We start from the raw sequence: 13,733 nt of genomic DNA, 5'->3' as shown, positions 1-13,733 counted from the left end.
ATATCCTTGGCTCTGCCCCGTTTGGGAAATTGATCACATACAGCTCTGCTTCACATCAAAAGATCTGTGAAGGTCACAACCACAGAACCAAGCTCCAGCCAAGCTTGTGGACTTGAGGTTCCTCCCCTTACTCTGCTTCTTAAGCTCTCCCTTTCTGAAGCCTGCACAGATGGGTTTATTACAACAAGGGGCCAATTACCACAGTTACCAGCTAATTTTTATCACAAAACCTAAGTGAACGAAACAAGCAGAGTTCTCTACATTTTTTTTTTCTTCATGCAGATAGTTAAAAAGAATAAAAAAACCCTGCTAAATGGAAAGGATGTTTTTTCTGTATGTCCAAGGTTTGCAGGGCGTTTTGCCAAAACTAGGAAAGGCAAGATATTATTTCCAGCACCAATATCTAATAAAGAAGATATCTCTCCCCATTGCAAGGCAAACAACTGGAACTGGAATCCATTTCCAGACAAGGGTACTAAGTTGCAAGGGCCCAGATTTGCTCAACTGCCTTTTTTTAATTGTGGGCATTAGCAGATTATGGGTTCTTTTGGAGCAGGTCCATAAATCACTGCTTTATAATCTTCTGTATGCATTAGGGCCCAGATTATTATGCTTGTACTTGATAATAACAGAGGAGAGATTGCCTGGACTCCTGGGAAATCCAGGAGAGGCACCTGGTAGAGCACAGGAGCACATAGTACCAAGACACGTGTAGGGGATGGTGCACACAGCAGGGCTTGCAGAGCTCCCCCAGACCTGCTCCCATGGTGGCAAATAGCAAGGCACAAAACCTCTCTGCACACACAACTCCAAGTCTCATCTCCCCAGAGCCCACGTTTTGGATGGTGACTCCAACTCGTTCAGCTATTCTGTCAAGACATGGGCCATCCTTTCCTTTCATCCTAGATGAAAGGAGGTGGTTACATGCACCAGTTTCTAAATCAGCTCCTAGCACAAAAAAATAATCATGAAGGAAAAGGTGCAGGTCTGCCTTCCAGCCAGCTCGCTGGGGACTTGCTCTGTCAGCAGGAGGGAGAGAAGAGTGTCCCACATATCTTTCTCTAAGAGCAACTGGGAGCACTGGAGGCACGAAGGTTTTCACTGGAAGGTCACTAGATGGCCCCAGATCTTCCTTCACCACAAATCACCAGTATTTCAGCTCCTGGAGCCTGGTCCTCACTAATCCTGTAGCATGACCCCAAAGGAGCAGTATGCTCTGATAAGAAGGGCACCCAGCTAGAAGCAGGGATACCTGCCAAGATGACTTGAGCAAAACATTTAACCCCCCTTTGGCTTTTTCTGCTCCTGGCCTCTGGCTGAAAGGGGCAGGGAGAGGCTGGTGTGTGTCTGTGCCACACGGAGCCGACCTGATGCAGACGCCGACCTAATGCAGATAGAGGACAAGGAGTCTGATTATGTGCAAACATCATCCCACAGCCAGACTGCTCTTTCTTTTGTGCTGCAAAAACCTCAGAGGAGAAAAGCCAGCTAGACTTAACCCCCAAGTTAAATCAGTGCTGGATCTGGAGCCTGTAATGAGTGTTTTGTTGGAGTTGTAATGATGTCCACATCAGTCAGGCTCCTTTGCATCTCTGTTACAGTTTCAGCTGTTTGGGCAGGACCAGGGTTATATTTTGCATGCAATTCTGTGGGTCTAAACTAACACTAAATTCCTCTGGATTGGGCCTCTGTGGAATAGGGGCAAAAGAAGGAGCTGGTTTTACAACCCAGCTCCTGCACTAAGTGATAGCCCCAAAGAAGTGGTGTAAAGGAACACAGGGACTTTGGGAGTGGTGGGGTAAATGATCAGTTAATAGAGGTAAATGGTGTTTTCCTTTCTTCTAGCTTGGATCTTTGTTCAAGTAGTAAAATGGGACCCGTTCCCTGTAATTGCTCTGCTCTTGCACACAACTCCTGTCTCCTGTGTGTGCCTTGTTGACATTTAAATAAATTGCAATTATTCCGACAAAGTAGATTGCAGGGACTCCAGAGAAAATGGGTCAAGATTATGTCCAGGAGCATCTGCAATGTATTTAACACATGAATCTAACAGGGATAGGGCAGGATAAGAGGGAAAGTGTGGTGCTGGCTGTAATGAATGCAGCATGGGGCTGGAGCCAGGCCCACACTGTGGTGGGTTGCTTGGCTGAACCTCAGCCAGCAGCAGCCAAAGCCTCCAGGATGTTGACAATGGAGGAGGTGGAAAGCAGTGATGGAAAGGGAAAGCATGGAGGGAACCAGGACAGACAGGACACCACTTTGTCTCTTTGAGTGAAGACTATCTTGGCTAAAGTCCTTCTTCAGCCCTCCCCTCCTTCCTTCTGCAAAAGAATTCAGGGATTTTGAAGGAGGCTGAGGGCTTGGGTTTCCTCTCTCACACTGCCTGTGGGTGGGATATGGGTATCCTGCTCCCCACCCAGATTCAGCTTTTCCTCTTCCTTCACTCCCCAGAACCTTCTGTGTACCCCATTCCCCTCTCAGCTCTCTTGAAGAGGATTTGTCCTTTTGCAGTTACTGAGATGCAGGTTGGAGATTGCAAACACCTGACTACTCCTTTTCTCCTTTGGACAAACCAACCCACCTTGCTGATCCTAGGATATAAGAGGTGGTTGCTGGAGCAGCCAGGAGATCACAGCACACAGAATAAACTATTCCTTGGTCCCACATCTGTCACAGCACATAGAGACACGTGGCTCCTTGTCCAGCCCCAAAGACAGACCAACCCTTCACACAAGCAGCAGGTCCTTGGCAGTAGGTAAACTTTGATCTGGAGGCAGAACTGAAGCATTGAGTGCAAGTAAAGAGGCAAAGATTTTAAAGAAAACTAGGATGATGGATGCCATCATCAGGAGTGTAAGATGAAGCCAAAAATGCACCCTCCTGCTGTACCTCCATTTTCTTCACCATTTTTCATTCTACTAGAAATCATTTGGCTTCTCCCCCCTCCCCAAACCTTTTCCCTGTTTTGTTTTTGTATGCATCAAAATGTCTCCCTGCAAGTGTAAAACTCTTCAGATGAGAGGAAAATAAAATCGATTTGAAATCACAGCTGCTGGGAGTCTCTGGTGCACACACACACACTGTCTGCTGACATTTTCTGTAGCTCTTTTCCCAGTGAAATCTGTCTCAAGCAGAGCCCAAGGGGACTAGTAACAAATCAGTTGCCTAGTACACGAGTGATTTTTTTAACTTCAGGTCCAACACAACTGCACTGGAAACCATGGGGCTACTCTCAAGTGGATCATTAAACAAAAAGGGCTGTTTGTTAAAAGGTACAGGTTTTTAGGGATTTGTGGTTCCAAACTGACCTGGGTTCACTGGATATTCAGATCTAGTTTGTTCCGACAACCAGGAGAGCTCCTGCATCTCCATCAGGCTGATGTTCCTCCGGGCACTGAGCAGTCACCATATGAATTGGGAATTGCCTGAAAGATGGGAGCTGCTGCTGTTAAACACTCCGGGAGGGAAGAACAACACTTGTGCCTTATGCTTTCCACTTTTTTTTTCAGTTTTTCCACCATAATCAGAATTTTTAAATCAGTTTATTGTTTTGGGTTTTTTTAGCTAGAAGCTAAAGTCTGTTTTCAGCCATTCAATCCCAGCAGCTGAGGGTTTAGAGTAAATAAGGTGAGAAGCCCCAACTACAAAAGTTGATGGTAGCCCTTCCAAGCTCATTCACCACCCACCCTGTGTGGTAGGACAGGAGTCCCACCAGCTCAGTCTCAGCACAAGTCTGTGAATCCCTCCACAAATCCATCTTCTCAGTCCAGGGCTTTGAAAGTGGATCTGCCCTCTCAGAAGCTGGGGGTCACACAGGCAGGGACCTTCACCTTCCACTAGCTGCCATTTTGACTGAGTTACTGACTTATTCCTAATAACACAACCCCCTTTTATCCTAAGCAATTTCTTTGGCTTGGTATCAAAGATCACAAAGAAGTGCACGTTCTCCAGACCAGCAGGAGCTGCCACACCCCCCCCCCAGCAGTGGACTGAGGCTCATGGCTCATTCCCACCCTGCCACGTTTCCTAGGGGTTGCTTTGGCCACCAGTGTGAAGCATTCCAGGCTGCAGTGGGCACGTAGCTGATGGGGAGGTTCATTTATCCTGCCTGCACATCATCAGCAAACTGCAACCAGTGCCCTGTCAGAGAGAGGTGAAACTCCAAGCTGTGTGTGTGGAGCAGACCGAGGAGGAGAAAGAGAAGCTGAAGCAGGTTAGCTGTGATGTTCCATGAGCCAGCCCAGGGAAACGGGCACTGGGTGATGTCACATATCTGCAGAGATGATGTAAGGCTGTTGCTTGGCAACTGGAAACAACAAAAGAGGCAACTTCTATCCTGAGAACCTCCCAACCAACAGAAAGGGCAGGAGCCAGTTTTGATCTCCACCCTACTCTGGCTCCAAGTCGGATTTTATCCTCTGTGACCATCTCTTCCACTTCTCCTTTGGGAACAGCCTGGAAGTCTGGATTCAGAGCCACCCAACTGCATTCACCATGAGTTGCCTGCTCCAGCTTCTTCTTCTGGTGGTGGTGGCTGGCCTCTACAGTGCTGCTCCTACAGAAGCCTTTGGCTACGTGGCTTACAACGAGAGCTCCAGGTGTGTTGCCTACAAAGCCCTGCCCGCCTGCTTTGGGCCACAGCTCCCAGCAGAAGGGGTGGCAGGGTATTTGATGAGAGTGACCCCACCAAACGCTTGCCGTGACCTTGAGAACCCCCCAGCACCACGGGCTGCTTCTGAGAGGTATATTGCACTCATCCAAGGGCACGACTGCTCTTTTGTTGAGAAGGTCCTTCACGCCCAGCAGGCTGGCTACCAAACTGCTGTGGTGTACAATGAGAACTCAGAGCAGCTGACTACCATGATGACTGATGACAAAGAAGTCCAGCAGCTGATTAAGATACCATCGCTCTTTACTGGCCGATCAGTCTCCCTCCACTTGCAGAGGACTTTGCAATGCAACAAAAAGGCCCACATCAGACTCCTGCCACCCAAATACAACTTGAGGCCTTGTCAAGACAATGCTAAAGTGCTGCAGAAAGCTTGTGTCATACAGGATTTCAGGCACATAGTCTGCATCGTTGTGGCCACTGTCTCAGTTGCACTTGGCTTACGCTGGTACAAGAGGATGTGCAAGATAAAGCTCCACATGTACAAGCAGGGAGACAAATATGAGAGCTGTGCCATCTGCATGGCAGAGTACAGGGAAGGGGACCGCCTGAAGATCCTGTCCTGCTCCCATGCTTACCACAGCTCCTGCATTGACACCTGGTTCCACACCAGGCCCAGGAACAAGACCTGCCCCTTCTGCAAGCAGGCAGTGAGTGCTTGTGGGCAAGGTGACCTCCTGCCAGAGCAGGCAGGTGAAGATGGGAATGAAGAACAGGATGAGGAACGCAACGCACTCAGTGGAGGGCATGAAGAGGAATATGCTGAAGAGGAGGAACATGTTGAAGAGGAGGAAGGTGATGCAAATGCAGCAGAAGAAAGGTGGTTGAGCAGGGAGGGGGTGCTGAAGAGCTGCATCATTTGAGCTGTGACCAGGAGAAGTTATCATTCAACCAAGAGCAATCTCCCCTGTGCTTTCCTTCAATTCTGCTTCCCAATAGAAGCCAGCCTGGAACAAATTACCACTGCAGTTTTTGTTACCCTCCCTTGGTCCCCACAATAAAAATAATAAAAAAAAAAAAGAAAAAAGGATGAAATATTGTCTGGAAATATCAAGAGCTCCATGAGGTAGAACAACAGGGGAGAAGCAAAAAGAGAAGTAGGGATTTAAGAACATTTGGTGTGGGAACTAGTTTACATTTGCTAGGATGCTTCCTCAATCCCTTCCCAAAACACTTATGCATGGACACACAGGCACACACGCTGAACCTTGTTCTGCAGTGTCACCCAAGGGGAACACCCAGAAACCCCAGGTGACAACTGTCCCACTGCAGTCAGCAGGAGCCATTCCCTAGCCTGCCAAGTACAGAGAGGGAGGGGGAAAAGTATGGTTTGCCCTGCTGCCTAAACCAGGACAGGTGCTAAAGCATGAGGAGGAACAATTGCCTCTCTCACCAGCAGTAAAACAGAGCCCACAGACCCCCAGCATGTCCTCAGCACCCACTGCTGTCCCCACCCCTCGGGATGCTCAGCCCAACCCACCCCAGAGGACAGCCTGGCCTGCACTGCACCAGCAGAACAACCACGCTGGAAATACTGAGGGCACTTTAAACACTATCTCCTCAGACAGGAGGTGATGCCAGCAGGAGGCAGAGGTCTTTCCAGCAGGCTTTGCTTTGTGGAGCTGGATAGATGGAAAAAAAATATGAAAGGAATGAAATGCTCCTGAGCGTGGCATAATTGGCTGCTTTTGCCTCCTGGCTGGCAGGATCACCCGCTGGCGGAGGCTGACGTGACAGGTACATGTAACCTCCTGCTACCTGGGTTGTTCCAGGTCGTTATCCAAATGTGCCTCAGCACCTTGAAGGGAGCTGGATTTATGTACTAACATGATGCAAACAGACCTCCTTCTCTTCTGTAGATACACCAGGTATAGGCTTATTTAGGCAGCCCCTGACTGCGTTTCCAATCCTGGCTGCAGCAGGAGCGCGAGGAGCCATCGGTGCTGCCTCCCCGGGCTGGTACAGGGGGCTCTGACCTCCCCCCTGGATGGGGCAGCCAGCCAAGTCCCAAACTGCACATGGGGCTACAGAGCTGGAAACACTCACAAAACCACTATTAGCTTTTAATCTCCTGTAAAAGAAAGGCATAAAACCTCTTTAGTATTTGCCAGAAATTAAGGAAGTGAACAACTCTAACATACTGTGGCCAAGACATCAAACCTGCACAGCTGTACAAAGGCTGAACTCCCAGATCAAAGGCTCTCCTCCTGTTTCTTCTGGGCAGTGTCCCAGCAGTGGGCTGTCATTAGATCACTCTGAGGACCATGCAACAAGGCAACACAAGTATGGCCAGCAAATCAGGCAAGTGCCTTGGAGTATTTGCCTTTTGAGTGGTTATGTTAAGACTCAAAAGGGCAGGAGTTTAGAAAAATACCTGCAACCACCACACTGCAGAACTGAGAAGCATCATCTCTGCAACCCAGCAATCTTGGTGACTTTTCAAAAGCCACCAAGCACCTAGATTAGTGCACCAGGATTACTCTGGTATCTTTAAGATCCACATGTTGCCTCTATCTTAGAGAAAGCGTTGGGAAAAGACGGGTGAATCTTCGTGATTGTCACCAGGAAGGTGGACCTGAATCCATCCCTCCTGCCCCAGGGAAACCCAGACAGCTCCAGGTGGGAGGAAAAGAGGAAGCTGCAATTTCAGGTTTGGTTTTTTTTTTTTCTTTTTGGCAGTGGAGAAGTTTTCAACCAATGAATGAAACATGAAACATGACAGCTTCTCCAAAGGCTTGATGGAAACAAGTCTTTCTGCAAGACCTCAGACTGAGCTGTTTCATTTCATTTGTGGAACAAATGGGGGAAAAAATTATTTTTAAGTCAGTTCACAAGAAAACTACCCTCCTCTGCAAGGTGTGCAGCCTCCTGGGAACCATAAATCACTACCATTGCAGAACAAGGCCCCTCAGGGTGTCTGGGAAGGCAAAGGCAGTTGTCTCCATCTGAGGAAGGAGACAGGTCCTTCAGAGGGTGATTAGCAGCAGGAGGTTCATTCAGGTGCCTTTAATTGCCTCCTGGAGGTAACTCTCCTGTTAGCAACTTGGAAGGAGACAGGGCTGGCTTAGCTAAGCTGTACAAATGTCTTCTTTATCCACTGCTGAACATCTGGAGCTGACCTGAAGGGTCCCCTGTGCCCATAGCCCTACTGAGATAGATGACCCCAGGTCCTCAAATAAAGGAATTAAAGGCAAGCTGTGGGTAGCACTCCCAGCTCCTGGTCAGCATTCCCAGCTCCTGCTCAGCATTCCCAGCTCCTGCTCAGCATTCTCACTGCCCTCATTCTCCCTCAACCAAGGTCTGAAAAAGCACAGATGCTGCAAACATGTCAGGAGCAGGTTGAAGAGCCTGGATTTTCATTGTGCTGGTGGCACAAGGGACTGAAACCAGGCTGGTCTCTCCCACAGCAAGTGTCTCACATCCTATTGATGGAGAAGGGACTGAGCAAGACCCTTGAACCAGACCTAGAAATGGCTCTGGCTAATCACAGAAAAACCCACAGTGTGATCCAGCTGCAGAGCACTGGGCTCAAGAGGGGAGTCCCAGGGGGATTCCCCCAGTGTGTATGATGGATGAGGGGAGGTGAGATGAGCTGATCCTAGTGCCCTTCATATCTAGGAATTTCTTTCCATCTTCAAAAAGCAGCACATGCTCCAGACAGGCTGAATTTTTACTGAAATGGGTCAGTAGAAAAATAGATCCTTCTTACAACACTTTGTTGCCTTCATTTAAAAAAGGAGAGGAAAAAAGGAACAGAATCTGGGTAAGAGAGAAATCCTTGATTTAATGTTATCCAAGCCAATTGTTGCCCTGGCAATCTGAGATGTGTGCCACAGCAACCCTGACCTCCAGCCCTGGAGCTGTCAGATCCACTGCCCTCCACCAGCATCCATGGCACTCCCAGCATCACTGGGGCAGCTCTGCCAGGCTGGGACATGGAGCCCTCATAGCCTGGATGGGGATTATTAACTTCTCTGGAAGTAGCATTATCCCAGGCTTTAAAATAAACTACAACAGAAAATATATGGGAGGGAAAAGGAGAGTGTGGGGTCTGGGTGCTGCTGGGCTAGAGGTGTGGGCAGCAATGGAGCTGTGGACCCTGCAGCAGCTTGGGGACAAGTTCAACCCTGCAGGTTGGTTGGGAATCAGAAGAGGAGTTAAGGGAAGTGCAGGTAAATGAGGTCTGGAAAAGGCCATGCTGGGAGGTGGGGCAGGCAGATCTTCCAGGAAGATTCCTGGCTTCTGCAGACATGCTGGAATGGCAGTGAATTTAATTGTCCCCAAGTCACACAGAGGAGACAAGAGTGGGAACACAGAAACTCCTAGGAAAGTAGCCCTGATTTCTCTATGTCCCAGAGCTCAAGCAGAAAGGAAATGGTGTCTGCAGAGTTTCAAATTCATGCCAGAGAAAGGATAACTAGAAATATCTTAGACAAACACTGCAGGAAAAGTTTAACTGGATCTGAGGGAAAAGGTGAATGCAGCTCATGGGTCCAGCCAGGAAGAGCTTGGAGGAGCAGCCAAAGCCCTAACAAACCCATCAGAAAGCCCTTCATGAGGGAAGAGCCAAGGATGACCCAACCAGGGCATCTTTTGCACAGAGCACCAGTGCAGTGAACAACCCCTGTGCAGTGAACCTCCCCAGATATCTCTGCCTTGGGGGAGCCCCCAGATACTGTGCTTAAATGAGCTTCCAGGAGCCCTCCTCCTCTTCCTCCTCCTCGCAGGCTCCTGCCCCATAAACCAAGCTCCACTGCACATACTCTATTAAGCAATAACCAGGTTCCAGCACAGCCTCCAAGAATGACTTACAGGTCTCATTTATCAAGGGGTTCTTTGCAGTTTCTTGCACATTTTATTGCAGGCTTTTTCTGCACAAACATGGTCAGTCTATTGCAGGGAGAGTTACCAGACTGTGACCCAGAGGGAAGCAGCTGATGATCCTGCACTGGGAACTATTGACTTTGCCACCAGAACATCAATGCTATAGATCACTGGGAGCAATTAGGGTGGCCTGATTACCCGATGGGCAACCATCCAATGGGCACATTTTCCCCACACAGAGAGCCAGCACTAAGCCTTGACAGCAACATTTAAAGAACTACTTAGAGGGTTTAAGTGAGATTTGAGTGATCTGTAGATCCTGCTCAGGCCAAAGGTAGGAATTTCAACCTTGAAGACAAGTTTAATACCTACCTAATTAAAAGGAATGAGCCAACTTCCCTGCAGCACAACCCAGCTGGCATCAAGACCCTTCCAGCAGCAGAGAGCCTTCCCTTTGATCTCCAACATCCATCTGGGATGGAGATGAAGGACAGAATGTACTTGCCCCCAGGGCCAGGAGGCTCTGCTACCCAATATGCATGGAAACCTTCCTTCCTTGGGTCACACTGCAGGAGCAAGGCAGGCAGGTCACCCCCTGGGCTGGGCACCCAGGAAGCCTGGTACAGCTCAGCCAGGAATCCAGCTTTGGGGTAATCTGCAGGGCAGGCTGGTTATTAGTCACTGCAGCAGAACAATCCACACAGTTTCTGTAATGCAATAAGATGGATTGAAGCTACTTAAGAATACAAGGAAATGGGATCAATGCTTTGAGGGGAAAAAAAAGCAGCTTGACTCACCAAATCCGCTTCTACTCCAGCAGCTCAGAGCTCAGGCACAGCCTGGGATCACTCTCTGGTGCTGCAGCACAGATGCCTACAGCTGGGTCTGAACAGCCAGTGGACAAGTCCACACACCAGGAACACCAACACCTTTCTCTGATGGAAATACATGACAGTGCCATGCTGAGGGAGGAAGGAGCAAGATACTGCTCTCCTGTGTTGCTCCTTTTCCTTTCTTGTTCTCAGAAGAGTTCACACCTTTGCTCTGTGTCTGCTTTTGCACTAGAACAATTCTGGCTCTTTGGTAGTTTTCCCTTTCAAACATACTTGGAAAAGAAAGATCCAGCTCTTCTCACTGCATCTGCACCAAGACCTGAGCAGACTGCAAAGTCTCAGAGGCTTCAAGCTACCTGCTCGCTCACTTAATCACAAAGATTGATTCCACACCTCTCAGAGATGAGGCATCATCAGGTATAAGACTCCTTCTCTGACCCAAAAACATTCATTCTTCCCAAATCTCTTCCCTCTCCAGCTGAGAGACTACTCCAGAAACTGAAGAAATGATATCTTGACAGGGTAAAGTGTCTCCCCAGTGCCAGATCCCACTGGCCACAGCAGCACTGGGAAGGAGAGAACACCTGTATCACTGGCCTGGCATTGCACTTGTTGGGGAGCATCCTCCATGAAGGCATCTCCTGCCTGAAGAGCCAAGGCCAGTATGAGACAGTGATCCTAAAGAGAAGAAATATTAAAAAGTTGTCATCTGCTGACTCAGACAAGTGTCCTTTTCTCTCCCAGGGCTTGGGGTGTGAACGGCTCTGCAGGGAAGGCTGGAAATCTGGAGGAAGGAACTGAGACCCAGCCAGGGAGAAGGAAGCAGGCTTTGGGAAGGCTCTACAGAGGAGCTGCAGCAACATTACCTCTGGGAAGACTGTTCTGTGCTTGCCCTGCCCATGCCCTCCCATCCCAGAGAGGGCAGCTGGCCCCACTGCCAGCTCCAGGCTTCCCCAGTACAAGGAGGGAAGAGGAGGACCAAGAATCTGGGGAAGTGTGTCTGATGCAGCTTATTTCTATGGGAATGAAACCCAAGTGTCTCCTGAGAGGGAAAACAGGGGGATGTGGATAAGAAATCATCATTTTGTAGGTAGGGAACAGAGGTGCTTGGAGAAGGGGGGCACATCCAAGACTCCCTGTTTACCCATTCCACAAAGCATCTCCTTATTACTCCTGTTTATTGACTAAGTGTAAACTACTGTAGTAGTCTAAGGACTGAGATCTGAGCCAGTTTTTTTTTTCTTCTGACCTTTCTGCCCCTCTGCCACAAGGCTGGGGGAAAGAGGGGGAAAACTGACCTGGCCCTGACTGCCCTAATTAACTGGAGTACTGATTGATTATGATAAGTAGCTCTGGCCTCATTCATCAGCCCAGCATTTACCCAGATAAGCAGAGGAGCTGTGCATCAATCCAGACCACCTTGAGCAGCACAGAGGTGGTCTGACAGGAACAGCCTCTTTAAAACACCTCTTCACATGATGAAACCTCATCATTTTCCTGTCACTTTTGAAGACCTTCTAAGGAAAGTCATCCACCCCCTTCAGATGGACAGTGAAGATTATCCCTGAGGGCTCAACCTTATTAAATGCCAAGTTTGGGGCTGTGGGAAGTCCTGGCTCCACCAGAACAAGTGACATCCAGCCATGGTTATACAGGAGAGGTTCTTAGCCCATCTATGTTGCAGGACAGGGTGTGCATCTCCTGGGCAGGGCTGTAAGGAGAGGCACCATGGGCCAGCACTGAGCTAAGTTGAAGGTCAGGAGGTTAAAATGAAACAGGGAGACTGGGAGCCAGCTAGAATAAAGCTTGAGATGGATATTTTGATTGAGAAAAGAAAGGAGAAAAGCACACCCAGAGCAGCATCCACCTCCAGCACCAAGAGCCTCCCCAGAGCCCTGCAACCCAAAGGGAGGGACTCCAAGCATTTTACCCATCAGATGTGGAAACCCTTTCCACTGTTACCTAGGTTTTACTCTCCTTCAAGCATGTGATGGAGAGTGAAAATGAATGTGAGAAAAGAGATACTATTGATTTAATTGGCCACATTTGTCACTGGAGCAGGAAAAATAACCCCAGCAATAGCACTGGCTGAGTGACATGCATTTAATTAGTACCTGAGATGTATTTGCTTTGGTGAATGAAATATAACAAAACCTTTGTTTTAACCAGGAAATCTCTGGTCTAAATAGCAGTGTTCAGTATTTCTTTAGCTGTGGAAGGTAACAAACCCAAACTGTTCATTCAGCCTGGACCCTTCTGGTCAGAGCTTTACAGCCAAACTGTTTTACTGAACCTCCCCCAGGTCCTTCCAGGTGTGGCCTGAAGGATTACTTAGTACAAAAAAAACCTAGACAGGTTTGGGGAAGTCCAGTATCTGCACCCACAGTCGAGATTCCCACTCGCAGGAGTAAGAGCTCCATGAAACAAATCACAACTAATTAGAGCAGGTGCACGGTGCCCAAGGACCAGCATCCTGCAAATATTTACTCAAGTCTTTAAAAAGGCCCTTGGTGACACCCAAAGCAAACAGTGTTTCTGCAGCCAGGGATGGTTGTTGGAGCCAGGCAGAACCCCAGCACTGCAGAGCCATCTGTCACCTGCCCAGCTCACCCTCCAACACCAGCCGTGCATTTTCCAGGCCACTTTGGGGCAGGATTTGGGAGGCTTTGATGACAGAGTGTGCCTGTAACCACAGGAGGTCAAGCCTCTTCCTCCTTCCCAAAGCCTCCGATTTCCCTCTGATGGAACTCCCTCAACTCCCCTGGGTGGATTTTGGCACAGTGGCCTCTCTCATTTCTTTTTTTAAGGCCCTTGCTGCAGTGTGAGGAGACACCTGGCAGGCCCATTCCACCTGGAAATCCATCCTTGGATTGTTTTATCTCTATTAGCCCTTGCAAGCAGATGACAGGGGAGCATGAACATAGACAGCGTGGGATGAGACACTCACCCAGCTGCTAGTTCAAAGGCATGTCATCATTTATAACACTCCCAGCTATTCCAACTCTCTCCCTACTTGTTCTCAGTTAAAAGCAAGAAGGAAAAGCCATTTCTAGCACTGTATATTTAGTGCTCAGGGAGACACTGTTTATTTTGGTGCCTTTGCTCTCAGTGTAGCAAAGCTTCCCTGGCTCCATGGGGCATTGCTTTCCAGAGCAGAGCTGCCAAGTTGCGCTCAGCATCCCACTAATGTGACAATGACAGTGCAGGAGCAGCCAGGAAAGGGAGAGAGATGGAGAGAGAGAACCAGGTACCAGCCTGGCCCTGCCTGCACTTCATGTGTCCCACCCAGCAGCTGCTCAGCCCTGCTGTGCTCTGTGAGCCACTGGGAAAGAGCTCAAAACCAATATCAAATCAATCTGCTAAAAAGGCTTTTATCTCCCACGGGCTGGCATTTCCACAGGGCCAGC

General features: G+C 48.8%; 1 protein-coding gene across 1 annotated transcript; it reads left to right on the top strand.

Moving 5' to 3' along the window:
• Positions 1-4,494: 4,494 nt before the first annotated feature.
• On the top strand, positions 4,495-5,532 carry LOC104393088 (E3 ubiquitin-protein ligase RNF13-like). Its single transcript, XM_010002552.1, has one exon. It carries the CDS (start codon positions 4,495-4,497, stop codon positions 5,530-5,532), a length of 1,038 nt encoding a protein of 345 aa, XP_010000854.1.
• Positions 5,533-13,733: the final 8,201 nt, after the last annotated feature.

The sequence above is a fragment of the Chaetura pelagica genome, unplaced genomic scaffold, assembly GCF_000747805.2.
Source record: "Chaetura pelagica isolate M959 unplaced genomic scaffold, ChaPel_1.0 scaffold1081, whole genome shotgun sequence".
In the NCBI taxonomy this organism is placed as follows: Eukaryota; Metazoa; Chordata; class Aves; order Apodiformes; family Apodidae; genus Chaetura; species Chaetura pelagica.
This window is presented reverse-complemented; position numbering and strand designations above follow the sequence as displayed.

What these genes read in the sequence shown, in the direction of transcription:
- LOC104393088 (XM_010002552.1), top strand. Translation starts at nt 4,495, where the DNA reads ATGAGTTGCCTGCTCCAGCTTCTTCTTCTGGTGGTGGTGGCTGGCCTC.